General features: G+C 39.5%; 1 protein-coding gene and 1 long non-coding RNA gene across 11 annotated transcripts in view; both read right to left on the bottom strand.

Moving 5' to 3' along the window:
- The window catches only part of atxn3 (ataxin 3), an 86,705-nt gene that overhangs the window by 55,155 nt on the left and 12,775 nt on the right, over window positions 1–18,775 (bottom strand). For all 10 annotated transcript variants that reach the window (XM_048270460.1, XM_048270428.1, XM_048270435.1 and 7 more), the window contains exon 5: window positions 9,579–9,645. In XM_048270460.1, the coding sequence (XP_048126417.1) occupies window positions 9,579–9,645 (67 nt within the window). The remainder of the gene's footprint in view (window positions 1–9,578; window positions 9,646–18,775) is intronic.
- LOC125312019 lies at window positions 10,253–13,199 on the bottom strand. Its single transcript, XR_007196556.1, has 4 exons — window positions 11,337–13,199; window positions 10,851–10,989; window positions 10,496–10,546; window positions 10,253–10,342 (listed from the first exon to the last, which is right to left on the bottom strand). It is a non-coding gene; the product is annotated as an uncharacterized LOC125312019 (long non-coding RNA).

Raw genomic sequence — 18,775 nt, forward strand, 5'->3', positions numbered from 1 at the left:
AGTTGTGCAACCAGCAGACACAAAATGGCCACACATCCAGAGCAATTAAAAGACCAAGTGGGTGATTGTAGCCTATGAGTGTAGCCTATGAGTGTCATTGTGCTTTTAGAGTGTTTTTCAGAACATTTGATACTGGACTGATATGGGCTTGAAAACACAGGAAAACATAGTACAGATCATTTTGGATTTCTGAATGCACACTGCCTAACCAGGTATGTGCTCACTGCACATCACTGATATGATATAAAATTGAAACCACACTAATCACTTAGTACTAACTGACTAACTGTATTTATGGACCTTTATTGGACGTAGTAAGCTTTAGCACCACAGTTACAATGATCAGAGATAAAGTTTTCATGGAGACATTGCCAAAATAAGAGGAAATTCAGTGTTTCCCACAGACTCAGGGCCAGATGTACTACGCTTTTGCACCTTCAGGCGTATTTGTTTCGCAACGTGCACATAAAATCATGGCGACTCTTGGCGAGGTATGTACAAACAGGCCGCACTGAGAAAACAGACTGCCTGTCGTGGCAGTCGAGGCACAGCTGATTAAAACTGAAATCAACACACTGGAAAGCAGTAATAAACAGAAGATGGGGCCTATGTTTCTAAAAATTGAACAGGCCATAAACGACTAAAGTATAAAGAGAAACTACAAGAGTGAAAATAAGAAAATACAAATGAGATATAGAAGATAAATATAGATAAATACAGGCTGAGCATCCAAGTTTTACTTTAATACAGGCTAAATACAGGTCCAAAAATACAGGCTGAGCATCCAAGTTTTACTTTAGCTTTTGATATGAAGCATATTCAAATTGACGTTTTTCTTTGATCTCCGTAGCATGCACTCATGTTTTCGTGAAATGTGTCTTCTTAGATTCCAAAATGAATATTGGAAAGACGTGAATTCTGGGTGGATTAGGGCATGCCTCAGACTCGTGGTGTGAGCGGTATTGGAGCGAAATTGGAGCGGAACAGGGCAGCTGCTCCGGCCTAGAAATTAAAAAGTGCTCTGTGCTCCAACAAAATTCCATTCACTCCGCTCCTCGCCTGCTCACACTCCGTTCCGCTTACTAACTCTGCACCAGACCAAGCTCAATCTTTTACGAACCGGATGACGTTTGCAGAGCAACACAAAAACTCCAGCCAGGAAACTTGCTGGAAACTTGTCAACAAACGTATTGTAAAAGAACCAATTTCCGCCCCTTTCGCTAAACTAAAAAATTCTAAAACAAAGATGATTTTTAAATACTTCAAAATCACATTGGATTAATGAGCCTTATATTTTTCAGTAGCCATGGGTGTGTAGATTTGAACAAAATCTGGTTAGGTTTTTAACGGGAGCATTTACTGGTAAAAATCCGTGTTTACGGTGCTCGGAGCGAAAGAGAACTCTCGTTGCGAAATCAAAATTCCACTGGAGCTCCGAGCGGGTAGGCCTACGCAGCCTTACAACACTGTTTACAGCTCTTCAAGTCACGGTAAAATGTAATTTTTGGTACATATCTAATTTAGATACAATTATGGGGTGGGGGCTTGCGTTCCTTTAGAAATCTGCCGTCTTGGTTTGTATAGAAATTAATATTACAGTGGGTACTAGTTCAAAATTTACACTTCATTATCAAGGTGATTCACGCAGCTTTCACGCAGTTTTTCTGGATGTAGGCTACTTTGAAACTTCTGCGGGGTAACGGGAGCATTTGTTTTTAAAAACATAGGCCTAACTTGCATCTTTCCATTCTAACCATTATTAGGCCTAGGCCTATTGTTATCATTTTTTGCAAGGTGTTGCTCCTGGTAAGACTTGTTTATAAGACGTTTGGTGATTAATTGATAGCTGTTTTGGGACACGTTAAACTTTCTTTATACACGGGTTTCCCGTTTACCAACAAAACTAGATGCGCGCGCAGCCGTGGGGCAGAAGACGCTTGGTGGCCGTCCACAACGTTATAAACTTAACCTAAATAGTTGGCTGCTATTGCTACTGCTATGCTATTATTTATATATTTAGGCTACTTGCGCAAACCCTGGATACTTTTATTGCCACACAACAATATTGGTGGTATTTGTTACATTAGCTTCAAAAAGCACCACTTCAGAAAGCTGCACTGCTTGTGAAAGAAGGGGGTGGGGGAGGGGCGCTTGCAGCCAAGTGTTGGAAAAATGCATGCAACACAGAACCCGCTTCTCGCATTAGTCACTGACAGTAGACACGCTTCCAGCCTAATGACTTTCACACATGATTTGAACGATTTACAGGCCTAGACACATTAGCGCTCCACGTGTAGAGACCCCGGTGCAGAATACAATGTGTGAATGATGCTCAATGATTTGCCAATAGCCTATAGTCTTCTGCCAGGTTGCATGTAGCCTACAGTTTTACTGTACATGTTTTCAGCCTTTATTGGTTAAATTACCATTTTTATTACGAAAATATTTCTTAACTTCAAAAACTCAGTGTCATTCAAACTCAACCCTCTTGTTGCTTTGATATATTTTTCGTTGTCGTTTGAACGTCGGCAAGCAGACATGTTGCGGTTTGTGAAGAATGAGACCTCACGGTCCAAACTCACAAAGGGGATGCGCGCTCTTTCAGGCAACCAAGGTACAAGGAGACATTGACGAACCACAGACAAGTGCAAACTTTGTGCTAAGAGTGCTGGTTTATTTACAGTGTTCAAAAGTGATAAACAAAAACTTTGAAAAAAGGCTACAAACAAAAATCAACACGAGGGTTGCTCACACTTAAAGACTTAACTAAACAAAATAACCAATACAAAACTAATAGGGATTCAAAGAGTTAAATGTTCACAAACCAGACTCAGCCTCACAGCAAGCTGCTCTCCCTATGCCACTCTCTCTTGAATGACAGAAGCTCAGCCTTTTTATGGGCCTACCCATTAGAAACGTCACTCAAAAAATGGTGGGAGAGTAGTGCCCAAAACAATTAACAAAATAAAGACATTAATCATGACAAAAATAAACATGCCTTGATCCTAACAATTTTACCCTTATTTTACGCTATAAAAAAAAATATACTTTCTCTTTCCCTAAAACCAGTTCAAAACCCTAACCACAATTACAGACACGCCATCAAAACAAAAAGAATACAAAAAGATTGCAACTTTGACAGTTCGGGTTTCTCGGGGGACCATTGATGGCGGGACACACAACAGGGAAGTGAATGCAGTCAGTGTAGGTGCTTTGGCGTGGGAATACTGGTGCGTGTGGTGGAAATGTTTGGTGGAGCAAAACCAGCGGGTACCTCGCGGCTTGCGGAGATGTTGTGGATGAAAACTGGTGAGTACAGAAATATGTGTGACGCTATGTGACGGTGAAATATGAATGTGTTCAGAACGCTAAAACCGGTAGCGCCGCGGTAATGAACTGCCAAGTGCCCGTGTGCAGGTGTGTGCGTGTGTGTCGGGAAATGTTTGTCAGTTATGTGTAGGGACAACGTCGGGAGCATTTGGGGAAAAGTTTAACTGGAGGGCAACTTTTCCACACGGTTGCAATTTAAGTGAAATTTCTACAGTAGGCCTACAATATCCCAATATTGTATTGTGTTTGGTAATGGCTCAACTGTCTCTGAAAAGGCATTTTTGACATTCTGAAATGAAAAAGGCATTTTTTTTGCAAAAAAACTTTTTTTGATTCGATTCGATTCCAAATAAACGAGTTGGCTGATTGCAAATGACATGTCAAGTCCATTTCAAGATCGGAGACGTGAGCAGAGAAGTTATTCGACGCCTGAGAGACCAATCCCCAGGTGCACCTCGAGACCAGCTCCAGAATCGCCCTCCTTGCAGATGTCTCCATTGGCCCTCTCCGTCACACTCAACGACAGCATCCAAGATCCTAGTCAACACGCAGACGTGACCTTGCGTGATGTTGGTCCCGAAGACCACCCTAAGATTCACCAACAGAGCTACGGCCAAGTGGGCAGATACGGATGCCTGCTCTTCAGGTCCATCATCACAGAGGAACAATAAAGCCTGGAGCAAAACCACCAACTGGGATGGATCAAAGGGCACTGCCGCAGAATGTGAAAAACGTTGTGGTCTCAACACTGCAAAGAAAGTTTCCTGCTATGGGGAGGAGTGACCTGAAGGACTGCAATAACAAGATCAACAAATTCCTCCGCACAACACGCAGATCTTCCCAGGGATTCAACGTGCTTTAAATGTAGACAGTAGAATGTAGACTGTTCATTATTTCAATAAATACATTTTCTCTGAAGCACTTTCCCGACTTCGCCTTTCTATAGGCTAAGCATATTATGGAGATAGGGTAGAAAACTGGATTTAACTAAACAAATGTAACTAAGTAAACTGATTGTTTACTCTACAGTAGGCTATGGTTGCTCTACAGTAAAGCTTGTTTACTGACTGTTTACTCTACAGTAAGGCTCAGGCTGTACAGTAGGCCTATTGAAAGTAGGCTAATGAGCTCAATAGACACATTAGCGCTTCCATAATAACTTTCACAACTGATTGTTTAGCCTAGGCCTACTCTACAGTAGCCTAGGCTATAGGTTATGTTCCCTCTCTCAGGCTGTACAGTAGGCCTATTGAAAGTAGACTAATGAGCTGAGACACATTAGTGCTTCCAGCCTAATGACTTTCACACATGAATAATTAGTAGACACATTAGCGCTCCACGTGTAGAGACTGTGCAGAATAGGCTAAAATGTGTGTATGGTGTTCAATGATTTGCCAATATAGTCTTCTACTGGGTTGCATGTAGCTACATCCTTAATTATGACAGCGCCAAGCTGCCGGGCGGGTCATATAGGTTTAGTCAGATTTGTTTTGTTTTTTTTTTCTTTTTTTCGCATGCCCAAATTTCCGCCAGTGATTCCCGGGACACTGAAAGACCGGGTATTTTTAAACTTGGTGGGCATGTAACCCCACATGGATAGCATGGAACCATCGTTTTTTTAAGTTTTGATCTGTAGCCCCCCTGCTGGACTGGACCCCCGAAGAAGGGTAGGGCAGACACAGTTTTCTGTGAATATCTCAAAACCGTGGGGTTTAGGAGGACCATTTTTTTTGTATGTTGATCTCAAGGGGCCATGTCAACCTATTCCATAACCACTCATTTCATGTATAGCGCCACCTAGTTAAACACAAAAAGTAAAAATGAGGTGTTGTAATTGAAGGTATCTGTGACCTAACATAGTCAAAACTGCACGAAATTGGAAGTGTAGGATCATTATGACACCCTCTGTATGCACGCCAAGTTTTGTGGAATTCGTTCATGGGGGCCACACAATAAATTAATTTATGTTACTATACACCAACTGGCCTGTAGGTGGCGGGAGACCGTTTTCTGTAAATATCTCGAGAACCGTAGGGCCTAGGAGGTCCACCTTTTTGTATGTTGGTCTTAAGGGGGCATGTCAACCCATCCCATTACCACTTATTTCATGTATAGCCACCTAGTTAAAAAATTAAAAAAGCAAAAAATTAGGTGTTTTCATCACAATATCTCTGGCTGACAAGGTCAAAACTGCACAAAATTAAAAGTGTAGGATCATTATGACACCCTCCGAATGCATGCCAAGTTTTGTGTACTTTCGTTCATGGGGGGCCTTACAATAAAATAATTTATGTGTACATTTAGTGACGCACACCAACAAGGATTCCCGGACACTGAAAGACCGGCGGTACACAAAACTTGGTGGGCATGTACCCCCACATGGATAGCATGGAACCGTCATTCTTCGTTTTGATCTGTAGCCCCCCGCTGGACTGGACCCCGAAAGGAGGGTAGGCAGACACAGTTCTCTGTGAATATCTTGAGAACTGTAGGGCCTAGGATGACCAATTTTTTCCGTATGTTTGCCTCCAGGGGTCATGTTAACCCATTCCATGTGCACACATGTGCATAAACAGATACACACGCACACACATACATTTACAGTAATCATACGTATGACACATACTCACACAGTAGACATAGTACGCATGCATGCACATGCACAAACACACATACGCAGGCAAACACACAAGCACGCACACACACACACACACATAAACATAAATTTGTACATCGCATGCACAATTCAAGAATTTTTTCCGCCATCTACTCCCTGAATTTTTGGTCATTGATACCCGGGACACCGAACCACCGGGGTACATGAAATTTGGTGGGTATGTAGCCCCACTAGACTTTTACGGAAAAATTTCATTTCTTCCCTGGGGACCTTGGTCTGATGAAAGCCAGACTAGCCATGGACCTCAGTTAAACAATGCAAGGGAACATGAATCAGCCTATATTTGCACTAACAATAACGGACAAAAGCTCTTCAACTTTGGCCCGTTAAAATGTGTATGAACAGTCTAGCGACGCATTTCATCAAGGCCCATTTGGACATGTCAGTTATTTGCACCACTGGTTAGATGTAAAACAGCATTTTGTTTCAGACTAGGCTACTGTTACTTAATTTGTGCATTAACAATAACGTTTCAGACTACTGTTACTTAATTTGTGCATTGACAATAAAGTATTACATGAACTAAAGATGACTAAAATCTTATGTAGAAGAAGAAACATTCACAAAAAATCCATCCATCCAAAAATGACCTTTGTTTTTGATAGCTGTTGAAAACGGCATGGAACTGACAGAGATGTTTTTGTTTAAAAATACATAAAAAATAAATAAATAACATTATGCTGATACCTTTTGCTTTTCCCAAATACAATGTAGCCTACAGGGGTAAGTGACCTTTCATCAATCCAGTTGCAATGGATGAACTGTGATGAACTGCCCTACTTGTGATTGTTTAGAGATTTTAAAGGTTTTATAACAATGCTACATCTTCTTTGGCTATTCTACAATCTATTCACCTTTTCAGCACCAGTAGGCTACTTTCTGTGCAGCCGCTTTAACACTCAGGCATGCCAAACAAGCATACACAAAAGTTTCAAGAGTGGGGGATGGAGTAAAATATGGAGACAAATTGAAGTGTGATTTATTTTCGCGGAACGGATGTACAGGACTGAGCGGCGGTCATATTTTGTACCGCTATGCGGTACATCTAGTTGGTTAAATGACAATTTTTATTCCGAAAATATTTCTAAAACATCAAAAACTCAATGTCTAAAACTCAGTGTCGTTCAGACTCAACCCTCCTGTTGCTTGCAGTTTGTTAAATGAAGCGCTGCAGATTACATTATTTATTTCTGATTAATTGCGTCTTTCAATGTATTTTGCAACATGCTTGTTAGGCTGGGCTCAGGGTTTCCGTTGTCCGGTAATTACCGGACATTGGCCGAAAAAAAAAATGAAATGTCCGACAAAATTAAATCTTTCCGGTCAAATTGTCCGATTGAAATTGGCTAATAATCCCGTCTGCAATCTGAATTTGAGAATAAGCCTTAATATGTAAGCCTATATTATACGTCCTCTGGCTATGTTTTTAAATGAACAGGCTCTATCGTTTAAAAAGTAAGCTATTAAACAACACGCATAGCCTATGCTGAATTTCAAATAGGAAGCGCACGCTTAAAACGTCGAACGTATAACGTTAAATAACGAACAAATGAGTGAGGCGGTTCAAACATGGCCAGGCCCAGGTAGACTAGACATGCAAAGTGTTCTTTACCCAAACCATACAGTAGGCCTATGCGTTCTCTGTCTATGATCTGCAGGGTTAGGGCCTCCTCGACGAGGCGATTAGGCCTACTGGTCAGCGGATAATATCTGACACAATTAAACGATATCACTGAACCGCGGCCGAAATAAAAAAAAAAAAAACTACACATTTTCCAGAATAGGAAGCATTTCTTAATTTATTGTTATCAAATAAAGAGGCATAGCATTAGGGGGTAGTGGTGTGAGCGCTCATTCTTGTGTGTGCGCATCTGTGTAGGCCTAAGTTAAACAGTCACCACTGGAGCAGCAACAAACAACGTAGCCTTTTTAAAACAACGAACGAAGCTGACTCTTGCTGTCCATGAAAAGATACTGGCTAGATCTTGTTAGGCATGTTTTAGTTAGGCTAATGAACATGTTGCATTCTATACAGCCTGATTATGTCATTCTTTAAGCTACATAGCCTGTCTCCAGTTTTCCTCAATTTGACTAATTAAGAAGGGATAATAGGATATTTGACCGGCACATCATCAAAATGTCCGGAAAACGAAACCTCTGCCTGGTCACTTTGACCGGCACCATTTTTTTCTAGCGAAAACTCTGCTTGTAACATCCACAAAGTTCTGCCAAACGTATGCTAACCGTTCGCTAGCTTGTAAACAAATCCATGTGCTTTATCATTACCTTTTCCCACAGTTTGAAATAGCATAATGCACAATTTTTCCAGCAGAGGAGGAAATCCTGCCAAGTTTCCCTTTAATTTATAAATTGATATAAATATCACCTCCTAATGTTGCAAATTCAACAAATTACCATTTTTAGTTCTTTACAACCTATAAAATATCTTGAAACTCTGTTGCGCATAATCATTTGGAACAGTGCATTTTGAGCTTTTATTTTTGGGAGGTTTGTTCAATAAAATTCAAATAATACTCTACTGGTTGAAGACTGAAATTATACAGACTGTCATTTGCATCAACTATTCAGCAAAATCTGAGAAAAATGTAATTTGCATAATAATTTGGAACGCAGTGTATATTATACATCACTAATATAGATCACATATATATATAGAATGTCTATTTATACTCTCTGTACATAACTCTCTATACTCCTTATCTGTCACTGATATGCTAACTATACACTGTTGTACATAATTAATCTCTATTGTCTACAAAACTGCACAGAATACTGTACTCAACCTTCACTTTGGCATTTAAAGGTGCTCTAAGCGATGCCACGCGCTTTTAGGCTAAAACATTTTATGTCATATACTGCAAATATCACCTAACCAACCACTAGCTGTCTGTGTCCTGAATACACTGTAAAAAAACGCCATCTCTGTGGGGACAGCCCAGGCTCCAAAAACGGCAGCAAAAACAACCTGGGCAAACCTAGCCCATAAAAACATAACAAACTGTTACTGCAGACGAGATGCGCGTTTAGGAGAGTTTCAATTGCACAGGAACAACACGAGAGGGAGTGGGAGGAAGTAGCGAGCTAGCTCTCTGTTTTGTTTGAAAGTCAAGAGAAGTGATGTTACCCAGCATTGCTTATAGCACCTTTAATGCTTCTTTTGCACTTCTGGTTGTCAACTGCATTTCACTGGCTCTGTACCTGCACTCTGCTAAATGACAATAAAGTTGAATCTAATCTAATCTAACCTAATATGCAGTTAACACACAAACACACAGATGGGGGAGTGGCTACAGTGGAGCAGCGAAAGCCAATGTGTGCCTATTATACCGATATATTTTGTATTTCTCATCCAAACAACGTCAAACTTGCCACTGCACTCACTCGTGCCCGTAGCGAGATACCAGGCAAGTTTGAAATCAATCAGGCGAACAGTTCTACACATATGCGGCACACACACACACAAACACACACAAACCCACAGACAGAAATTCCTGCAATTTAAAGATGGATGCATAAAAATACATTTAGAACATGGAACATGTGGTAGTACCTGCTGTCCAAGTTTTCTCACTGTAAACCAATGTTCTTTGTAGTTGCATATGAAAGCCTTCTCATTTCTAAAAAAAAAAAAAAAAAAGATAAAATAATTACACACAAATATATCAAATTATCATGCCAAATTGAATATTCATATATAGAGAATTGTAATATTCATTTATGAATCATTATAGCAATGTCTTCTTTAATTGAACTCAATCTCAAATATGTAAAGTAAAAACACAAACTCAAAACCTATTGACGCCACAGACAGTCACACCAAGCCCATACAGAAAAATAATATATTCACATATATGCAGCTTAAACATATTCCAGTATAAGCACATCTATGTTAAATACATATATTTCCATGTATCAATATATTTCAAAATATAAGTAAGTATTCAATATTGGCCACTTTCTTATATTTTATGCATATAATTAAATATATTTAAATATATGACACTAAGAAGCATGATCACATGACCCTTGATGACGATTCTGATCACATGATCTATATATTTCAGACATATATTTCATATTCTACTATATTTTCCGCATTGATCAATAAATATTTCACTATTGTGTTTACTTAAAATCAACCATAGTATCAGTATAAAGAGGAAGAAACACACAATACTTCTGTTATCTTTTATTCTATTTTATTGAAAATCTTTGTTTTTGTTATGGAACCTCAGTTCTGTCACTTTGTCATTTATTGCCTGGCCCAGCAATCTGGAGTGAGTGTCTGGCCTGGGAACTGCTTCAGGGTGGCCTCTGAATAAGACAGAACATACAAATAGAACATGCAAAATATTAGTGACACAAATACAGATGCTAAAGTGCAGAAACACTGTTGTGTTATCACGATAATTGGAGATAAATACAAAGTGAGTTGGAGAGAAAGACATACAAATAAAATAAACTCACCAATTATCGTCTTAGTCCTCTCAGGGTCCAGGCATTTCCTCTAAGTGCCTCCTAAAAAATAGCATTATCAATTAGGACCTCAAATAGTTACAGTTTACTAACACAGAAAAGATCTATGATGGTGAGGCGAAAATGTGAAGCAGTCCACACAGACAGCCTAACACTTTTAAATGAGACAGCACAACTAATATATCATATACACAGAAGAGAGAAGCACACAGATACACACTGAAAGGAAAAGTTAGTTTCATCCTCAAATTTTTACTAAACTTGTACAACCAAGAAGTTGCTATTTCATTAAAGTTAAACATGTACATTTTAATGTAGAAGTTCACATCTGTATGAAAACAAAAACCTTGTTGAATAAAAGCCTTCAGACTCACAACCTCCTCTTGGAGAGCCATTATCGCCACCTCTTCTTTAGGTGGTTGTCAGTTCTGGGTTATCTCCCACAGCTCACACTCATAGAGAGCTCTACCAGCCTTCTCTGAAACCTGCAAGTGAACAGAATATACAGCATGAATGAGAGTGGCGTTGGTAAAGGATATACTACTCAGTAATATGTAATGTCCTGGGATATTCCCACTCATGAAGTGTCTCCCATCTGAGACTGCTATCTGAGACTGTAGGGAAGCTGTACCAACCATCATAGAAAGATATGGTTGGAAAGGTATTTCAGTTCACTTTGTGTCCCCAGTAGCTTGAAGCTTCAAAATTCAAAAGATCAAAACTACTCAAACAAATGTATAAATTCTCAGAAACAAAGGGTTATGTTCTGCATTCGAAAATAGACCTTTAACAAAAAAGTTATATTCATAAGTAAACATTAATTTTTGATTACCTTTGGTCTATGTGATGATTAAGCATCAACATCAACATTTGTCAGTGAAGCATACTACGGGTTGGGCTTGGGTCGTCTTGGTCTCTGGTCCTTCCTCCGGTGTCCTTGATGTAGCTTTCGAGTGTTGCCTCCCTCTCTAAAATGTAAAAAAAGGGGTTTCAGTGTTCAAATATACTACATGACCATACATGGTCCTTTTCAATACAATTAAACTTTTACATTTCCATAATTTAGCATGGGTATGAATGGTTTTGCAAGAATATCAGTGCACAAAGCATGACAAAGTAGTTTGATAGTGCACAAAAACAAAACACATTACTTCCAATGACATTTCCATGAAATTAAGCACAGTACTTGTGTCTTCAATTTCTACACGTCCACTCTAATACTCTCCAGCACATACCACATTACATCCTATCTAAAAAATATATTTTTAAAAGCTAATGTTAGCTCTAAGTGTTGTCCATGATGCAACAATAGCAGCTAGCTAGCTAAACCACAGTGCATAGAATGTCTACACCTTAGGCTAGTAATGTTAACCGTTACATTTTCTGTCTTGCATGACAAATCATAAGTTAGCTTCTATTTATGCCTAGCTATCAATCTCCATGCCAGAGGCAAATATACTACCAAATATGGAGGGAGACAGGTTAAATTGGTATTTCACTGTCATTACAAGTCGTTTTCATTAATTGTCCAAACGTTTCTCAGTGAATTTATTTTTCAATCCCCTTTCAGGTGTAAAATAATAAAGCTAGCGCTGGCTAATTTATGCTAACGTTAATGTTACAGAAAGTAGCAAAGGTTAGCTTCCAGCTTCCACCAATAATACCATTGTTAATTCGGACATTAACTTCTGCAAATGTTATATGAAAGCAATTCAGCATACAATGAAGATCTACTTACCAGCAATTTTGACCACCATGGCCTCGAAAACCGGCCAAGAGCCTTCCTCCCCTCCACCACATAACGTTTGTTTCTAGCAAGATGTTGTCCCATCCAGAGCCGTTGAAAAAGTCTCTCATTAACGTTAGGTCTACTAATGCAGTCAGTCGGCAAAATACTGGTTTTGCCCTCATACTCCCGCCAATCCACTTAACCAGAGCAAACGTTTTACATTTGGACTAGTAGTAGCTGTTAGTTATGCTTATGTAGTGAAAAAGCTGCAAACATTTTAACCGTTATTCCAACGACCTTAGAGTACGTTGGTAGTGACGCATTTTGAAGTTGAAGGTTTTTTGTAAACCCCACCCATCACTGCCTGTGTGCAAATAAGTGAATTGAATATATTAACCATATATGTTCATGTACGATATCCACATATATGTTACATTGCTGGGTCCCACGTATACTTGCATATATACATTCTTGTACTATATATGTATTAAATATATTGTAGCCATCTATTTAAATATAAGCTGGATGTAGCTGCATATATGTGAATACATTTTTTCCCTTGATTTTTCTGTATGGGAGTGTAAGACCTTCTAACTTCCTCTAAAAGGAAAGATTAATATAGCTACTATCTGTGGTGTTGCATTGAATGCAAACCCACATCATTTCTTCCTATTATGTATTCTAATTATTTGGAGAAATAATGCTGCATGTAGGGCCCTATGATTTCCGCGATGCAGAAAACGCGGTCAGAATCACGGAATCTACACATGAAAACGGATTTTGCAGATATTCTGTTGACACGGTGGCAAAACACTAAACTGCTTGATTGCTAGATAACGGGGCTAAACAATACCCCAATGACTACTAGTCTGAAAACAATTCGTTTGGAAGTTTGCAACACATAATTGACCTGACTCGCAAATATGTATAGGGAGGGAAAGTAATCTCATCGCCATCTAGGGGTTGCGTTCCTAGAGTTTAGCGGAGTGGATGGGATTTTTTTTTAGAAAAAATATATCTCGGTGCACATTGGGATCTTAATTTAATGCCTTCCATATGTTAGGCACTGGGGTCACCTTTATTGCTTGAAGTGGCCATACCTTATTTTTAGGATCAGTTGAATTGTTTTGAGTTTTTGTCGTAACATGGTGATAATGAACTACAGTTGCATGTGACGTCACAGGTTTGGGCGCTTAATCTCTAACTCAGGGATGTCAAACTCAGGCCTGGCCCGCGGGCTGCTTATTTGTGGCCCGCGAGGTCATTATTCAATCTGTATTAGAAGTGGCCCGCCGCGTAGTTTATACAACGCATCCATATCTGAGCTGGCCCGACAGTAGGCCTATTCTCTTCAGCCCATCCGCGTCAGAGCTGGCCCAGCACGCTATTCTATTCAGCGCATGAGCGCAGCCCAGGGCAACGCAGCCCATCCAGTTGCTACATACTGTACATCGATAACACTTCAAATCCCAAAATGCGTTGCATCGTTAATGTCGCCTTTTCTGTTCATAAACAAAACACGTATCCATGCAACCAGACAAACTATCAACGAAAAATGGCGGCCGAAGATTGATAATCGGAGCTTTCAAGATAGGTGGGAAAACGATTATACGTTCATATTATTCAAGGACAAACCCGTTTGCTTGGTATGTGGATTCACCGTAGCTGTCACTAAAGAGTACAACATAAAACGGCACTACGAAACTAAACATGAAGACAAATAAAGATCTGGATGCGAAGCTTAAGCTACAGAAGGTGGGAGAATTGAAAGCAAGTCTGCTTTCAAGGCAGACTACCCAAGCCAAGTTACAAGTGATGATGCTACAAAAGCGAGTTTTACTGTTGCACAGGATATCGCGCAAACAGCACGGCCATTCTCAGAGGGAGAGTTTGTAAACTGTTAATAGTTACAGTGCATGAAAATGCACTGTACTGTTCTTCCTAGGCAACTTCTTCTTATTACAGTGCATGAAAATGCACTGTACTGTTCTTCCTAGGCAACTTATTATTACAGTGCATGAAAATGCACTGTACTGTTCTTCCTAGGCTTCTTCTTATTCTTCTTCTTCTAACGCCGTTTAATGCAGCTTCAACCGCTTAACGTAGAAACTTCATTCAAACTATGTTACGTGGTCTTACTTAGGACATGGGTGCTATGTATTTTTTCAGCTTTGTAACTTTTATACTTTTTAAACTATTAATTAAAACTGTTCAAAATTTCCCCATAGACTTAACATGGGCTGATGACATCACAATAGAGCCGTTAAGCAATTAGAATCCTATGGCAGGTGTTCGGGCCACCTGTCCCAACTGCCATTCTCAGGCTTTAAGCAAACAAACTGGCCCTATTAAGACTACACACCCTATTCAACTGCTTCCTCTGCCAAAAACTGTTTCCAGAATAAAAGTCCTCACTACAATATTTTTTACTGTTAAACAATTTAACCCTTTAAACTACTGAACCTTTTAACTGTTCAGCCATTGTAACTGTTACTTGTCATCAACTATGACTCCTACCCACTGGAGCTAGTTAGCTAAGTTAGCCAAGTCACATGGTTAGCATAGTTAGCATGCTAACATGTTAGCATGTTAGTTAGCATTTTTAACAAAACTGCTAAAAATGATTAGCTAAGTTAGCTAAGTCACATGGTTAGCATAGTTAGCATGCTAACATGCTAACATGCTAATTAGCATTTTTAGCAAAACTGCTTAAAATGATTAGTTAAGTCAGCTAAGTAACATGGTTAAGATAGTTAAGATGCTAGTTAGCATAACTGCTAAAAATAATTAGCTAAGTTAGCTAAGTCACATGGTTAGCATACTTAGCATTTTAACATTGTTAACATGCTAGTTAGCATAGTAACTTGGTTAACATTATTATCTTTGTTAATATAGTTAGCATAACTGCTAGCAAACATTAGAGCCATTCCAAGTGTCAGTTATCGTCAACTATCTACCTAAATAATTTAACCATTTAAACTATCCACTTATTTAACCGTTCAATCATTCCAACTATATTAAACCTTATCTACCAAGTAAATTATTTACCTATATAAACTATCCACCTATTTAACTGTTGAGTCATTCCAACTATATTAAACCTCATCTACCTAGCAACCAATATAGTTTGTTTTTACTCTGTATGATATTTGACATCATATTTTTTGCATTTTCATGCACTGTATTTCCTTCAGGAAATGCTTTTCTAGTTACAGTGCATGAAAATGCACTGTACTGTTATTCCAAGGCTTTTTCTTCTTCTTCTTCTTCTTCTTCTTCTTCTTCTAACGCAGTTAATGCAGCTTAAACCGTGTAACGTAGAAACTTCATTCAAACTATGTTACGTAGGTCTTACTTAGGACATGTGGGCTTTGTATTTTTCAACTTTGTAACTTTTATACTTTTTAAACTATTAATTAAAAACTAGTCAAAATTTCCCCATAGACTTAACATGGGCTGATGACATCACAATAGAGCCGTTAAGCAATTAGAATCCTATGGCAGGTGTTCGGGCCACCTGGACCAACTGCCAGTCTCAGGCTTTAAGGCGAGACACTACAGGTGAATAGGGTAAAATTTTTAACTTCCAGATATCACCATGAAACTTCACAAGTTGATTACTCACATTAATATGAGAAAAAAATGTATTGCAATTTTTTTGTAATAATCTGTTAAAATATGCTAATTAGGTAATATCTAATTAAATATGCGCTAATTTGCATATATTTTAAACCTCAAAAACTAAAAATTGGAAAAAGCCAGGTTCAAAATTCCTTTTTCATGTTGTTCATATAGTAAGTTAAAAGATATCTACAGAGGGGATTATGGATATCTCATTTTGTTTTCCAATAAATCAGAAAATACTGTCAAAAGCCTTAAAAATCGGATTTTCGCCTTATTTTTAAGAACATAATGTCATATAAATCAGGATTTGAATGAGATATCAACAATTCCCTCTGTAGATATCTTCAAACTATAGTTAGCAATAAGACTGGAAAGTTTGGTGTATGTACGTGCTATAGATGTGGAGTTTTCGTACATGGAGTGTGAGAAAAAACTCATTTTGAGAAATCGGCCTTTAAAGATTTTTATGGCAAAATTCTGCAAATTTCTATTGAAAATCACAATTTACAGACAAAATATGACTTTGGATTCTAGTAAGGTCAATGTATCCATGTATGATATCCAAAGTCATCACTGGATGCTATTCATAACACATGAAAAATTGATCATTAATGACAACATCAACATTGACTATGTAATTCAAGCTCAGGGAACACGACAAGAACCAACCAAAATACAACATGACAGGAAAGCCAACCAAAACACAGGTCTATACAAAAACGTATAAACAGAACAGACTGCACTGGTTGTAACAGGACACCAAGAACAAGACCTAGGTGCTTAGCTCATTCCTGCACTATATGTGGGGCCCTCAAGCAACTCTTGTTGGTGCCTTTTAATTTTCTTTGCTGCGCTAACAGACTTACGTTTACGCTTCAAACTTGCTGTTTGAACGCCGTTGGCCTTTGACACTCTGAGCGCATCTGTTTCGGAGATTGTATTAATGGTAACCATAGTGCTCTCCAGCCACAGATTAGCCATCACAGAAAGCATGGCAGAGGCCCCCTCATTAAAAGTAGCTATAGCCATGCTTGCAGCTGCTGCCACCCTGCTCTTGCCCACAAAGACAGTTTTTGGGCAGCGGGCCCATATAACGGAATTCAGACACTCATTGGCATTTTGGGTACCACCATGCTGCATCCGTTGCAGCAGGCTATCGCTAGACATTCTGTGGTAAACTGGGATGAGCTTTTGTCCCACCTCCCGAGATAAATAGTTTCTCACATGTTTTGTGTGGCTCTCAGGAGTCTCACCACTTTCCTCAGCTTTCCTATACCAACACCAAGAAGCACTGCACCTGGTATGTAAGGGGTTGTCATCAGATGACATGCAATGAAGGAGACCAGCCCATATCTCCGCTTTCATCCTGTCCAATGACCCTTGATTATTTAATATCGCCCCCCTGTAATAGTTTTGTAAGTTTTTACACTTGTTGGCTGTCAGCTTTCCCACACCCTTGCCTCCCAATTTCTTCTCAGCACTTAATTTTCTGAGCGCTGTACCCATGCGCTTATGGGCATGATTAATGCACTCCAATTTAACAACCTCATGCCCAGGGTACGGGTTGAGTGAAGTCACCTCCTTAAAAGCTGCACTATCTCCATCTGATAGCATTTCTGTGTATCGCAGCTGGTGGCGACTGACCGACCTGGCCCACATTCTCTTTGCAGCCTCCTGTTCCATAGCCTTACTCGAGCCCATAAAGTTTTTAGAGCAGTCACTGTGGGTCTCCCTCCAGCTGCTGAATTCCTGCTCTGAAATCTTACCCTCATTCCTGGCATTCTCCTTTAGGGCACAGGAGTGACAATATGAAGACAAAACTTCAAAGTCAATGACAAGGCCTGTGAGAATGTCAATACAAACACCGATTCCATAATGAGAGGTGAATCCACGTTTCTGCCAGGTGCCATCAAAGGAAACCCCTATGTTGATGACAGCATCTGCATCTTCCCTCAGAAACCCTGCCAACTCGGCATCAACATCAGCATAGGCCTGCCTGATCAGCTCCCTGGTCTTGTGCAGCGACTCCAGGCCTCTCTCTATTTCCGCCACTAAAATATAATGTATCTTGTATAAATAACTGTTCATTTGGTTGGGTTTCACTTTTACATTACGCACAGTGATTTTCACTTGAGTGGCAAAAACTCCAATTTGTTGGAAAGGACCAGAAAGGAGTGAGTCATGTAGTCTATATCAGCTACTTAGTCAAGTGGACAGTAAATAAAAGACTAAAAGAGGTCACCTGAGAGGTCAATGCTACACTATGACATCATATGAATGGGAGAATAGTTATGGTTTCTTTTTAAATAGTATACTTTTTTTCTAGTAACACAGCAGAACATGATAAATCAAGACTTTATGTGTGTGTTGATCAGCGTTGGCACATGTGTGCACGCATCTCTCTCTCTCTCTCTCGCTGTATGTGTGTGTGTGTGTTCCCCTCTCCATCTCTTGCCATTTGAAAATATTCCTCATCAATGCCCTGGCAACATAACCATTTGAAATGGCTGTATTAGGCTATTCATTCATTCTTTCTGCCACTGGTGTGAAAATGCAAAAGTTGTACTGCAAAACTGAAACTGACCAACAAACAACACAGTGTGGGATGACACTTTATTCTATTGCTATAACTTATTCCTATTCTGTTTCCATACCTGTCACTCTCCTGTCATGCCTTTGGTAGGTTTTTAGGTGAAGGGCAGGGATCCCAAGCACCTTACTGATTTTCCTGAGAGCTGCATAGCCCATCCCTAATTCGTGTGCCAAGAGCACCATTCTGACATTCACGTCAAACGCGACATCACCCTTAGTCTGACTTTGAAGACGTGTTGACGTGAAGACACTTCGTCTGAAGTCACCCTTACACCTGTGACATTCAAGCAATAAACTGCTACAGAACCCTTGGTTCTGAGGATCTA

Source organism: Alosa alosa, chromosome 2 (assembly GCF_017589495.1).
Source record: "Alosa alosa isolate M-15738 ecotype Scorff River chromosome 2, AALO_Geno_1.1, whole genome shotgun sequence".
NCBI classification, from domain to species: Eukaryota; Metazoa; Chordata; class Actinopteri; order Clupeiformes; family Clupeidae; genus Alosa; species Alosa alosa.